We start from the raw sequence: 15000 nt of genomic DNA, 5'->3' as shown, positions 1-15000 counted from the left end.
GTTGTGGTGGTGGTGGTGATGATGATGATGATGATGATGATGATACAGATGAGGTGGAAACATCTGAGAGAAGGCTGACTGCAGGTGTACAACACCTGAGAGTAGTCTGCGTGTGAAGAAAGGCGTACATGTACGTGCTTACGTCACTCCTCTTCCTGACGTCATCACGCACTCTTTGCAAGAGGCCACGCAGCTGCTTCGCTTCGTCAGAGCGCCCGGCGAGTTAGTAAACTATGCTTCGAACGGCTTGACAACAACAGCAAACAAAACGGTATCACGCTTGTATGGTGTGTTGTGTGTGTGTGTGTGTGTGTGTGTGTGTGTGTGTGTGTGTGTGTGTGTGTGTGTGTGTGACATTTTTTTCCTGTTATATCTGAAATTCCCTGTTGAATTTTTTTGCCAGGAACTATTTTTTGTAGTTATTGTTATTGTTGGTATAAAACTGTATTACATATAAATATAGTGTACATACTCTTTAGTTTAAGGGCGTGGCGTAAAAAGCAGTTTCTATCTCCATCCCCCGCCCACAACCCCTCCCCTGCCCCCTCTTTCCATGTTACCCTAACTAAATCCTTTGTTCATTGTTCATGGTTAAACAAATTCACGTCTTACCGACAGGGTTACAAGAGGAAGTCCTCTTCTCGCTAGCCCTCCCCCCACCCCCTCCCAACACACACACACGCACTAACACACCATCCCCCCTTTTTTTTCTCTCCCTCTTTTTTTCCCCCTCCCCATCAAAAAGCCAGATCGTAGTATGTTACATTAGTCAGTCTCACTCCCTTAAAAGTGTGAATCTCTCTCTCTCTCTTTCTTTCACACACACACACACACTCACTCTCTGTCTCTCCCTCTCCCTCTCTTTCCCTCCTCCCCCCCTTTCTCTCTCTCTCTCTCTTCCCCTCCCTCCCCCCCTCTCTCTCTCTTTGGCTTTTGCTTACGTATGTCTTGGTTGAATTCATTCACTACGTAAACGTCTAATATCTAAAGAAAACAGCAACAACAACAACAACAACAATATTGGACTATGTATATTATCTCATCTCAGAATGAATAAATGAATTTATGTGATGCAGAATACACTATCGAGATGGTTTCGTATAGTGCTACAGTAAGAACTGTACTCTCCCAATCCAAAGATGGAATTTTAACTCACTCAGTACGGCCAGTCCTCTCTTCTCTACACAGACCCTCCGGATGTCCAGTGGGTGTCTGAATGACCTAACCTTTAGCTTCCGTCGTCAGAATTGTGATATTCTTTGTCAACATTCACCTCTTCAGTATAAGAGCCTTCCGCTTGCAATATTTTGATGATGGTAACTTGGGTGAAACGCTGTTAACGTCGTCTCTTTCGCCGTTCGTATGGAGAGAGTTAAACGAAAACAATTTCAAACAAGAGCTTTTCCATACACGAGTCAGAAGTCTTCGAAGATACCACCACTACTGTTGCGACTTGAGGACCTCAATGTTGGCTGAGCGAAAATATAACCTACAAATGGCTATGGTTGGCTGTGGCGGTGTAAACCCTATTTAGTACTGTTGTCTGAACAAGCCGCTCTCTTGATTGACACAAAAGTTTTCTTTCCATTCAAAGAATAAACCTTTGTGGTGACAACACGACACGTAGAAGCAGGATCAATATTTAACCTTTGCTTATATATATTATATATATATTATATATATATATATATATATATATATATATTGTAGACGAGACGTGCCACTCCCACAAGAAATAATTACGAGAATAATCTACAGCACGTCCCTAATTTTCAATTTCTGCACCATATGAGTGAAACAACAGCACGTCCCTAATTTTCAGTTCTACGAACACTGGACCAAAGAAATAAATTAACCCATATAAACCCCTACCCATCAAAGCAAGAGAATGATTGAGTCTGTTCGCGTCCTATTCCTATATATATAGACACTACTTACTGCATGTGAAAGGCGTGGACAAAGGCATAATTTGATTTCAAATTGATATCGAATACGTGTGTGTGCATCACAGGCTTACTTTGATTTTAAACTGGTATTGAATATGTGTGTGTGCATCAAGGGCTTAATTTGATTTTAAACTGATATTGAATATATGTGTGCGCATGTGCGCGCGCGTATGTATGTATGTGTGTGTATGTGTATGGGAGGTGTGTGTGTGTGTGTGTGTGTGTGTGTGTGTGTGTGTGTGTGTGTGTGTATGCGTACACGTATATTCAGGGTCATGGGTGACGGGCACTATAATCTCCATAACATAATAAGACACTTCAGACATATTCTGATGACAAAACGAACAAGTGTAGTTAAGTCATGTACGAGCATTATACACTCTTTTTATTTTTCTATGCATGTAACGTACCTGTAGACGAGATACGAAGAGAAAGCGGGCTACTAGAGAAAGAGGAACCAGAACCGGCGACCAGCGTTAAAAAGAGCACTATAAAATAAAAAAAAATAAACAAATAAAACTGCACAAACGCATACATGCGGAACGCTGCAACCACTTATATATATATTTTTTATTATCATAAATGGATAGGAGGAGCTCTAGACGAGGTAGAGAGTTAGAGAGGAAGGAGAGAGAGAGAGAGGGGGGGGAGAGTGAGAGGGAGACAGAGAGAGGGTGAGAGAGGGTGAGAGGGAGACAGAGACAGAGAGAGAGAGAGAGAGAGAGAGAGAGGGGGGGGGGGGAGAGTGAGTGAGGGTGAGAGGGAAGGAGAGAGAAAGAAAGAGAGACACACACAGACAGAAACAACAAGCGACAGATAAACCGAGACAGATACAGAGACAGAGGCAGAGACAGAGACACACACACACACACACACACACACACAGACAGACAGACAGACAGACACTGGACAAACAAACAGACAGACACAAATACAGACAGATACAGAGAGACAGCAACAGGCAGGCAAAACCGTTCAAGCGACCAAGACAGAAACAGAGACAGATTAAAAAACAGACTGCTCAAAACGAACAGAACAGAACAGACAACCATGCACACACGTAGCAAATAGAAGAGAAAAGAAATACGTCGCAAAATATATACTCAGTTTACAACACAACAACAACAACAACACACACACACACACACACACACACACACACACACACACACACACACACACACACTAATATCACCAACTCCCAAACACAGCAACCAAAAACTACACTGACACAACACAGCAAGCTATAACTATATAATATCATACATCCGAGACAAGAACAACCGACTCGACGCCCACCACGCATACAGATTCACGGACACACACACACACACACACACACACACACACACACACTCGTACACCCCACCCACCAAAACCGTAGTCCCGAAAACCAACCAACTTTATACGCTTGACATAACACACAACACTTGTCGTTCCTTTGTAGGGGAAAAAAAAACTATCCTGCTCTGACTTCTACACGTGTACACCCCCCCTCGTCTCAAACAATCACCCACAGAACACGACAGCTAACCTGGTTAGTCATGTTCAAAACAAACAAGGAGGAATTAGAATCATATATATATATATATATATATATATATATATATATATATATATATATATATATATAAGAGATATGTCTACAGGAAAAAAAAGAATCAATAGAGAAGAAATTCGATGCCAAAGTTCTACGATATGATATGACACTAAGCTTTTCTCTTCTTTTTTATTTATTTTTTATTGTCGACCTTGGAGGGGGGCGAGGGAGGGGAGGGGAAGGGTGGGAGGGGGGGGGAAGAGGGATCTTGTCATCATGTGATACAGAAAGATGGATGCTTATTAAACAAGACATAAAATCTGGTAGAAATATAGTTCTAAAGAATTATAAAAAAAGAAGTGCTTCACCCTCTTCCACCCCAACCCCTCTCTCTCTCTCTCTCTCTACACACACACACACACACACACACACAACACAAGTGACAACCTACAATGCAACAATCACCACAACAAATACGTTGAGTACTACCATAAAACTGCTACAAAAAAAACAACAAAATAACAATGACAACACACCATCACAAACGCCCGCAAATGCACACACCTTTCTCTCTCTCTCTCCCTCTCTCTCTCTTTCTTCCTTTCCTCCTTTCTTTCAACACAGCGCCTCCCGCAAATCTGCATGCAGACTTCTTCTTTCTTCCTTTCTTCCTTTCTTTCCTTCCTTCTGTCTTTCTCCCGTTCTTTCACCCTTTCTTACTTCCTCTCGCTCTGTCTTACCTTGGGTTGGGACTTGCGCGGGAAGGCCACCTTGGGATCCACCTGTACAGGCAGAGGCAGAAGGTACTGGTTATCCATGTGTGGTCTGTCTGTCCCAAACTTCACAACTCCTCTCCACTCTCTAGTCAAACCCCGGAGGCCCAACAATATATGACTGGATACGACACACACACACACACACACACACGTGTACACAAAACACACACACAGACACACACAGAGAGAGACAAGTAGGAACGTCACTCCTGTGTCACGCCCGATAGACTCTCTCTCTCCTTCTCTCTCTCTTTCTGAACAGTTGACAAGAAGAGAGAGAAGAAGGGGGAGAGAAAAAAAAAAACAACTATAAAAAAACACCCCAACAAAAACAAAACGATGTAGTCGTATACGGAGTGTGACAGAGGAGAGCTTGGCACACAAAAAGCACAAATCTGATTGAAGCAATTGATGCAAAGGGCAGTATTAAAAACGGATGGGAAGCAAGATTTTTTTTTTTTTTTTTTTTTAAAGGGGGGTGTTGGGGGGGGGGTGGCGACTCGTTTCGGTTGGGTGAAGATAACACGAGTTGGAGAAGCAGAAGCTTGATGTATTCACGAACGGATTTTTGTTTTCCTCCCCACAGAAGCCACCGAACCAGTTTTCTCTCTCTCTCTCTCTCGGTTTTGAGGGACTTGGCTTCTTCTTCTCAGTCTTTTTCAAACGGGATCCAAAATATCAAGTAAGACGGGGTGCAGTATTTTCACGCTACAACGCACAAGGCGAAAGCTGGCAGGCAGGCACACATATAACACGCCTGCCTTCACTATCACTTGATCTCTCCCACTTTTTGTTTTTTTTTTTTAAATATTTTTATAGTATATTTTATATTCAACACAGCTTGTGGTGAATATTCGAAAGCTTCCAAAACTTGTCCGCGGGCCGACTATGTACGACAAGCCTAGAGTCAAGATCAGTAGAGGTTTTGTTGATAAATTTTTTATTTACATACGCAAGTTTTGTTGGTAACTGAAAAGCACAGTTTCTGTTGGCAGAATGCACAGCTCTGTTGAAAATACACGCACGGTATTGATAACAGATGACGCACACTGTTAATGAAGACGGTATTCACAGTTCAGTCGGTTTGGTAAGTCTCCAAGCGTCGTCTCTCTTCAACAGCAAACGCAGCCACTGGAGACACAAACAAAACTCTTGAAAAAACAAAAATCCTTTTCTTTTATTTCCACACAACTGACTTGAATTCAAATAATGTCACCCACAGTTCCACATTCGAAATTCTCTTCTTTTTTTTTTTCTAACTGCTTCCACTTTTACACAAATCACTCTGCCTTTCTCCGATTGTAGTAATGATGACAGGTAAGATCTTCGCTAAGACTGCGACACACACTTCAAGAAAACAAAACAGCTAAATTGTAGTTCTCTCTAGCGGGTATAAAATCTTCGCCAAGACTGCGACTGCGACTGCGACACAGACTTCAAGAAAACAAAGCAGCTAAATGATTGAAGTTATTATCTCTAGCGGGTATACAAAGTCTTCGCTAAGACTGCGACTACGACACACTTCAAGAAACAGCAAACAAAACAGCAAACAAAACAGCCAAAATTTGAAGCTCGCTCTCTCTCTCCCAGATAGCAGCTGACTTTGCTTTCCCTCCCTTTCTAACGACCTCTTTCTGTCCCAGACAATTCCAGCAGAACGGCTCAAGAACGAGGGACTCCTTCTTCTCAGCACCGTACCGAAAGACGACACAGAAACAGAGAGAGAGGAAGAGGGGGGCGGGGGGGGGTATCTTATCAAACAAACCCAGCCCACAAATTCCCAGGGTGTGTTCCAGAACAATGCTCCAACCAAACCTCTTGTCTTTGCCCTCCCCCTCGATAAAAAAAAGAAAAGAAAAAAGAATTCCAGAACCGCGGGATAAACTATCGTGTCTTCCTTTGTCCTCGTCTTCCTCCTCCTCCTGTGCAAACAAGCAACGATTCCAGACACAAAATAAACCGTCTTCCCTTCTTGAAGAAGAAACAACAACAACAACAATAACAACAACAAGTACACGCAGTTGCCGCGACTGACGGGGGTGTTGTTAGTATGTCTGTCCCTCCTTACACTACTGCCACAGCAAAGCAGAGCGCCGTTTGGGTTTGTACACCGTGGCTTCAGACAGGGAGGGACCCTCCTCCCTCTTCTCTTTTCTTTCTTCTACGTTGTTCGTCCGGGACGGAGGGGTGGGGTGGGGTGGGGGTGGAGGTAGGGGGGTGGAGGGGGCTTCTTGTTTGTTGGCTGCCAGCGAAGGAACGAACGAACGAACGACAGAACGAAGGGAAGGAAATTTGAAGCCTGAAGGTTTCGTTGTCTTGTGTGCTGTCTGGTACTGCTCAAGTTTCTTCCCCCCCGTCTCTCTCTCTCTCTCTCTCTCTCCCTTTCTCTTTCTGTCTCTGTGTGCCACACACCACCACAACACCAAGCCTGCTGTTGTTCCCGATCTTTTGTTCTTCTTCTCCTTCTCTCTGGCCAAAGGTCTGGGTGCTCTCCTGTCTTGACGCTGCTTTCGCTGTCTCCCGTTTACCTTCTGTCTTCCTCTTCCTTCACTTCCCCCTTTTGCTTGTTCCTTTCACTGTCTTGTGTGTGTGTGTGTGTGTGTGTGTGTGTGTGTGTGTGTGTGTGTGTGGGTGTGGTGTGTGTGTGGGTGACACGGGCACACGGTGGATGGGAGGACGGAAGGAAGGAGGGATGGGGGTGTGGTTGTGGTGGTGGTGGTGGTGGAAAGGGGCAGGACGGGGAAGGTGTCTGGGAGGGGGGGGGGGGGGGGGCGGGTTGCGGTGGTGGAGTCCTCCCCTGTATCCGATTAGACCCCTCCACGCCTCTACGCCTCTCTTTCTGTCAGCCTCAGCAAAATTAATCTCCCCTACCCCCCCACCACCAGCCTCTTTTCGTGTGGGAAGAGGAGGAGGGTAAGGGGGATGGGTGGTGGTGGTGGTGGTGGTGGGGGGGGTGTGACAGGGTGTGGTGGTGGGGCTGGCAGTTGTCTGCCTGCCTGCCTGCCTGCCTGTCCGTCTGTCTGTCTGTCTGTCTGTCTGCCTGCCTGCCTGCCTGTCTGTCTGTCGGTCTGACTGTGCCCTACTGATCCGTCTTTCTCAACTTTTCTTTCTTCCCTCTTCTTGTCACTTTTAGCTGCAGCAGCTTCTTGAAGCTTGACAAGTCTCCGGCCCTTGTCAGTCTCAAGGTACAAAGAAGTTCTCTCCCTCCCCACTCTCTCTCTCTCCTTCTCTCTGTCTCTGTCTCTCTCTGTATCTGTCTCTCTCCGTCCCTTTCCTTTCCCCTGCTTTTTTTGTTTTGTTTTGTTTTTTTAAGCCTCCTGTTTTTTTTCTCCTTTCTTCTCGTTTTTGTCTTTCTTTTCTTTTCTACCCTCTTTCTTCTTGTTTTCTTCAACTCTCTTCGTCCAGTAACCGATTCTTCTTCTTTCTTGCTCTTGTTCTTCTTCTGCCTTTCTTCTTCTTCTTCTTCTTCTTCTTCATGCCATGCCATGATGAATGAAAAATTGAATGTATGTGTATGTGTGAACAGTAAGTGCGTGTGTGTGTTTGTGTGTGTTTGAGTGTGTGGGCGTGAATGTGTACGTATGTCTTTGTTGCTTGTTTTATAATTTTGTGTGTGTGTGTGTGTGTGTGTGTGTGTGTGTGTGTGTAAGTACCTATGTACAGGTAATGTACCAATTGTTCCAGTTTTTCATCGCTTTGTTACCCTTAATAGACTATTCAAGTTCCTATTCGTATTCGTCGTTCTTATTATTTTATTTTATTTCAGTTTATTTCTTTATTTTTATGTTTTGTGTCGTTCGTTCTTTATTTTTTATGTCGTTAAATGGGCAGAATTGTAAAAAGGCCTTTACTGTGCCTAATTCTTTACCCATTAAAGATTCAATCAATCAATCAATCTTCTTCTTCGGAGATCTGATAATTATGGCCCCGTGCGATCGGCTGGACTTAAAACAGGGAGTACAATGTAAAAAAAAAAAAATCTTATTTTCCCTTTCCACCCTTCAACCAAATGCCGACCTCCTTGAAGAAATAAACGCTCTGAGATAAAACAAAAGTACTGGGAGTTGTTGTTTTTTTCTCTCTGTATCTTGCCAAGCAAGAGTGTCAGATCTTCTTCTCCAGCACCTTTGTACAAACGCTGACCGTCCTAAAGAAATAAATGCTCTGAGAAGAAAAGGACTTCTTTTGTCTCTTGCCCAAGCACCAGTGTCAAATCTTCTTCTTCGTGCAAACGCCGACCCTCCTGAAGATATAAACGGTCTGAAAAGAAAAGGACTGTGTTGGTTTTGTCTGTTGTTGTTGTTGTTGTTGTTGTTATTGTTGTTGCTATACTTTTGTCACTTGCCAAGCAACAGTGTCAAATCTTATCCTCCTTCTCCTTCTTCTTCGTCCAAACGCCGGCCCTCCTGAAGAAATAAAAGCTCCGAAAAGGAGAAAAAGGCGGAGTCCTTTCTCTCGGATAATTGCCCAACGCCCCAAGGGAAGAAGAAAGGGCCGAATTCTTTCTGACACTTCGCCCAAGCGATGGGGTTGGGGTGGCCCAGTTACAATAGTTACAGGGGGTCCCCAATAACAGAAGGCAACACCCCCCCAACGCGTAGCGGTCCTCCCGTAAAAACCTTGACCACCAGACCAGTCAAATCCTCCCCTAAACACCTTGACCACCAGACCAGTCAAATCCTCCCCTAAACACCTTGACCATCAGACCAGTTCTCCCCCAAACACCTTGACCAGACCAGACCAGTCCTCCCCTAAACACCTTGACCAGACCAGACCAGACCAGTCCTCCCCTAAACACCTTGACCAGACCAGTCCTCCCCTAAACACCTTGACCACCAGACCAGTCCTCCCCTAAACACCTTGACCAGACCAGTTCTCCCCTAAACACCTTGACCACCAGACCAGTCCAGTTCTCCCCTAAACACCTTGATCAGACCAGTTCTCCCCTAAACACCTTGACCACCAGACCAGTTCTCCCCTAAACATCTTGACCACCAGACCAGTCCTCCCCTAAACACCTTGACCAGACCAGTCCTCCCCTAAACACCTTGACCACCAGACCAGTCCTCCCCTAAACACCTTGACCAGACCAGTTCTCCCCTAAACACCTTGACCACCAGACCAGTCCAGTCCTCCCCTAAACACCTTGACCACCAGTCCAGACCAGTTCTCCCCTAAAAACCTTGATCAGACCAGTCCTCCCCTAAACACCTTGACCACCAGTCCAGTCCTCCCCTAAACACCTTGACCACCAGTCCAGTCCAGTTCTCCCCTAAAAACCTTGACCAGACCAGTTCTCCCCTAAACACCTTGACCAGACCAGCCCTCCCCTAAACACCTTGACCAGACCAGTCCTCCCCTAAACACCTTGACCACCAGACCAGTTCTCCCCTAAACACCTTGACCACTAGACCAGACCAGTTCTCCCCTAAACACCTTGACCAGACCAGTTCTCCCCTAAACACCTTGACCACTAGACCAGACCAGTTCTCCCCTAAACACCTTGACCACCAGACCAGTCCTCCCCTAAACACCTTGACCATCAGACCAGTCCAGTCCTCCCTTAAACACCTTGACCACCAGACCAGTCCTCCCCTAAACACCTTAACCACCAGTCCAGTCCAGTCCGGTCCAGCGTTTGATGACAGGTCAGACGATTATTGTACCGGACCAGACAAGACTTAAACCTTGGACACGGGCACTATAAAGGCGTCGTTACACGTGGCACACACACACACACACGAACGGTGACAGTTCAGCTCTCTTTCTATTCTCTGTCTCTCACTCTCAGGTGGTGGTGGGTTAAGTAGGTAGGTAGGGTAGGTAGGTAGATGGAAAGGGTAAGTAATTCCAAGTCTTCCCACTGACGGGGCGTATGTCCATCCAATCCAACTCCACACAAGAACTCCACACGAACTCTTGTTCTTCTGGAAACAAGATTAAGCTGGCCCTTGACTTTTATACCCCTGTGGTTGGTGGAGGTGGTGGTGGTGGTGGTGGTAATGGTAATGGCCACTTGCTGGTGATCAAATAGTGGTGGTGGGTGGTGGTGGTGGTGGTAATGATGGCGGTTTCTCTCTCCAAACCTGTACGTATACACATGCATTGACCGTAACCCCCCCCCCCCCCCCCCATGACCCCCCACCCCACCCCACCCCATTCTCCTTCCTGTTTCGAACTTGCCGGACTTGAAAGAAATAAAAGCTGGGTGAGGAAGGGAAGAAGGGAGGGGTGGGAGGAGGAAGAGGGTGGAGTTGGGAGGGGGGGGGGGCAAAGAAAGGAGAGAGGAGATGGAGAAAGGGGAGGGGAAGGGAAGGAGGGGAGAGATGTCAGACGGAGGGAGGTGGTTGGGGGGTGGGGTGGTGGGGGGCCGGGAGGGGAGGGGGGTTGGGGTCCCTGGCTAGAAAGGCTGGTGGTCAATAAGGCCTGTGTCAATGACAATGTGTGCTTTTAGAGCCACGGACACTCTGGGGGCCTGACGACAACGGTAGTGGTGGTGGTAGAAAGGACGGAGGGTGGTGATGATGATGGTGGTGGTGGTAGTGGTGGTGGTGGTGGTTTATATTTGCTCTCAACGTTCCGTTCCCACCCAACCCTTTTGTTTTTTTCTTTTTCTTTCTTTCCTTTTTTTTTCTTTTACTTAAAAAAAAAGCAACACCAAAAACAAAAAGAAAACAAAAAAAAAACCTGTTCCTTTTCCCTCCCTTTTGTTTTTATTCTTCTTTTGTTTTCTTCGATCATTTCATATTTCCGTTCCGATCTTGGCCAAACTTCCCAGACCGTTCTGACCGAGCGAATGGTTTGAACACACACACACACACACACACACACACACACACACACACACACATACACACATATATATATACACACACACAACAACAACAACAAACAAAAACAAAACCCCTAAAAAAAAAAAAAAAAAAAAAAGAAAGAAAAGAAACCCCAACACATTTTGCCCTCCTCCGCGTTCCGCTGACAGTCACATAGACGTCAGCAAAAAGCCCGACAAACATTAGTCTTCCTTTCGTTTAAAGGCAGGGGTCCCCTTGGGTCACCCTGGTGGACACAGACATGTGTGCGAACGCCTGCGTACTTCGTTTCCTCGCTGACATAACAGGGGAGGGGGTGAGGTCCTAGACCTTCGATAATATCGAGGGAGGGGGGAGGGGGAGGGAGTCACCTGGGTTAGGTGTGTACACTGTCAAGTCACCCCTGCCCCGAGCGTTCTGTTGACTTACCATACCGCGAACGTCCCAGGACCGGAAATTACGGACGGCGTGGTATGGGGAGAAGGCTGGGAGAGAGAACAAACGGATCGTTGAAAGCGCGAGAAAAGTCCAAGTTTGCTCCTCTTTTTCTTTTCTTTTTTTTTTTTCTTTCTCCCCCCCCCGTTGTTGTTGTAGCTTTTCGTTTTCGTTTTTTTTTTGTATGTGTGTTTCTTTACATGATAGTAATAGACGGTCGGTGCCTTTCATGTTCTGATTTCGTTGAAAGCGCGAGAAAAGTCCAAGTACGCTCTATTTTGTGTGTGTGTGTAGCTTTCCGATTTTTTTTTTTTTTTTTTTTTTATAAACTAGTCAATAATAGACGGTCGGTGCCTTTCATGTTTTGTTTTGTTTTGTTTTGTACATATTGTTCCTAGGGACTGAAACGTGCCAAGACTTGTCCACCAGAATCCAGGACCTTACTGTTAACAACAACAACAACAACAACAACGCCATCATCGTCAACAACACGGAATCATCCAAATGTAGTGTGCAGACCAGCAAAAATCGCAAAGAAGAAGAAGAAATAAAGGAGAACAAGAACAAGATGAAAAACAAGAAGAAGAAGAAGAAGAAGAAGAAGAAGAAGAAGAAGAAGAAATAAAGGCGAACAAGAACAAGGAAAAAAAAGAAAAAGAAAAAACCAAGAAAAAGAAAAGAAGAACCAAGAACAACAGGAAGAACAAGACGAACTAAAAGAACCAAGAACAACAGGAAGAACAAGACGAACTAAAAGAACAAGGACAAGAGGGAGAAGGACAAGACCAAAACAGAACAACATGTACAAGAAGACCAAAGGACAAGAGGGCCATCACCACCACAAACCGCCACCATTATCAACAACAAAAAAACCCAAACAAGATCAACAACAACAACAACAACACCACCACCACCAACAACAACAACAACAACAGCAAATCAATAATTAACAACAATGTGAGCAATATACAATATGACTGCAAGAAACAGTCCGAATACTAGTAGCATCAGCAACAAAATGAATTATGTTCCAGTTGCAGCAGCAGCAGCTGCATCAGTGATCGTAGCAGCAGTAACAAACAAAAAACAAAAACAAAAACAAACAAACAAACAAAAAATCCCCCCCAACAACAACAGCAGCACCAGCAGTCGTCGAAGTTGACGTCATAAAAGTAGTAGTGGTGGTTAGTCATAGCAGTAGCAGTGGTTGTAGCAGAAGCAGTAGCTGTAACAGCAACAGTGATCAATGAAAGTAGTAGTAGCAGCAGAACTAGTAGTAGTAGTAGTAGTAGCAGCAGAACTAGTAGTAGTAGTAGTAGTAGCAGTAGTAGTAGTAGCACAAGGAGGAGGATCAGCAGCAGCAGAACTAGTAGTAGTAGTAGTAGTAGTAGTAGTAGCACAAGGAGGAGGATCAGCAGCAGCAGAACTAGTAGTAGTAGTAGTAGTAGCAGTAGTAGTAGTAGCACAAGGAGGAGGATCAGCAGCAGCAGAACTAGTAGTAGTAGTAATAGTAGCAGTAGTAGTAGTAGCACAAGGAGGAGGATCAGCAGCAGCAGAACTAGTAGTAGTAGTAGTAGTAGCAGTAGTAGTAGTAGCACAAGGAGGAGGATCAGCAGCAGCAGGACTAGTAGTAGTAGTAGTAGTAGTAGCAGTAGTAGTAGTAGCACAAGGAGGAGGATCAGCAGCAGCAGAACTAGTAGTAGTAGTAGTAGTAGCAGTAGTAGTAGTAGCACAAGGAGGAGGATCAGCAGCAGCAGCAACAATAGTAACGGTAGTAGTTGTCGTAGTTGCAACGGTAGTAGTAGCAGTAGTAGTAGTAGTAGCAGTAGTAGTAGTAGGTGTATGAGGAGGAAAAGGAGGAGCAGATGGTGTAGAAGAAACAATGGAAAGTTTTTTTTTAAAAAGGCTGTTATCTGTCTTTGGCATCTCCTACAAAGATCATATCACGAACGAAGAAGTTCGAAACAGAATCAGGCATGTCATTGGGCTCTGCGAAGACCTGTTGACCTTGGTCAGGAGACGCAAGCTCAAATGGTATGGCCGTGTCACGAGATCATCAGGGCTTGCCAAGACATTCCTGCAGGGCACAGTGCAAGAAGGGAGAAGGTGAGGCAGACAGAGGAAGAGATGGGAGGACAACATCCCAGAATGGACGGGCTTGAGGTTGAGCGATACAGTCAGGAGGTCAGAAAACCGAGAGGATTGGAGGATGCTGGTTGCCAGGTCACCTGTGGCGCCCCAACGGTCCACAAGACTACGGGATAGGTGAAGGTGAAGGTGGTTATCTATCTATCTATCTATCTATCTATTCGTTCACTCATTCATTTATCTTTTCATTCAATAACATATGCAATATTTGATCTATCTATCTATCTATCTATCTATCTATCTATCTACCTACCTACCTACCTACCTACCTATCTATCTATCTATCTATCTGTCTGTCTATCTATCTATCTGTCTGTCTGTCTGTCTGTCTATCTATCTATCTATCTGTCTGTCTATGAAATCGTTCATTCATTCGGTTATCTGTTCATTCAAAAACATATACAATATTTGAGGTTCTTCAAACAAACATGAAATGTACAAAAACTACATTTAAAAAAACCCAAAACAACAAACAGTCTATATGCAAACGAGCCCAGCTTAGTTAAATATAATAAGACTTGCCGCTGAAAAGCAAGGGCTACAAGGAGAGAGACTGTTCGATCAATACTTAACTTTCTTTTTTTCATTTCTTTCGATTTGTCCACAAGAACGTCGACTGGTGGTATTTGTGTGTGTGTGTGTGTGTGTGTGTGTGTGTGTGGGGGGGGGTCGTGTGTTTGTGTGTGACTGACGTGTGCTTGTGTGTGTGTGTGTGTGTGTGTGTGTGTGTGTGTGTGTATGTGTGTGTGTGTGTGTGTGTGTTTGTTTGTGTGTGTGTGTGTGTGTGTGTGTGTGTGTGTGTGTGTGTGTGTGTGTGTGTGTGTGTGTGTGTGTGTGTGTGTGTGTGTGTGTGTGTGTGTGTGTGTGTGTGTGTGTGTGTGTGTGTGCGTCCGCATGTTTGCGAGTGAGAGTGTATGTGAATGTACATGCGCGCAAGAACACACACAGACACACACACACACACACACACACACGATGCACTGTCGAAATACGAGCCGTGAGAGATGTCAGAATCATGGACACGCAGTTACGTAACGCCAGTTTTGGCAAAACACTGCGTGTTATCGATGGCTCTACACACACACACACACCCGCGCGCGCATGCACACACACACGAACACACACACACACACACACACACACACACACGAACACAGACAGACAGACAGACAGACAGACACACACACACACACACACACACACACACACACGCACACACACACACACACACACACACACACACACACACACACACACACGCAAACACACACGCTCATGCTCGCATGAGTAAACAGTTTTTCCCTCCTTCGACATTTAAATTTTTTTTTTCTCCTACCGTCGAA

At 45.1% G+C, this 15000-nt stretch overlaps 1 protein-coding gene across 1 annotated transcript in view; it reads right to left on the bottom strand.

The window, feature by feature from the left end:
* LOC143288082 (uncharacterized) overlaps nucleotides 1–15000 on the bottom strand; it is a 361766-nt gene that overhangs the window by 253160 nt on the left and 93606 nt on the right. The window contains exon 6 of the mRNA XM_076596359.1: nucleotides 4227–4268. Within this exon, the coding sequence (XP_076452474.1) occupies nucleotides 4227–4268 (42 nt within the window). The remainder of the gene's footprint in view (nucleotides 1–4226; nucleotides 4269–15000) is intronic.

Source organism: Babylonia areolata, chromosome 12 (assembly GCF_041734735.1).
Source record: "Babylonia areolata isolate BAREFJ2019XMU chromosome 12, ASM4173473v1, whole genome shotgun sequence".
Taxonomy (NCBI): domain Eukaryota; kingdom Metazoa; phylum Mollusca; class Gastropoda; order Neogastropoda; family Buccinidae; genus Babylonia; species Babylonia areolata.
Note: the sequence above shows the minus strand (reverse complement) of the source record. Positions and strands in the feature narration are given on the sequence as shown.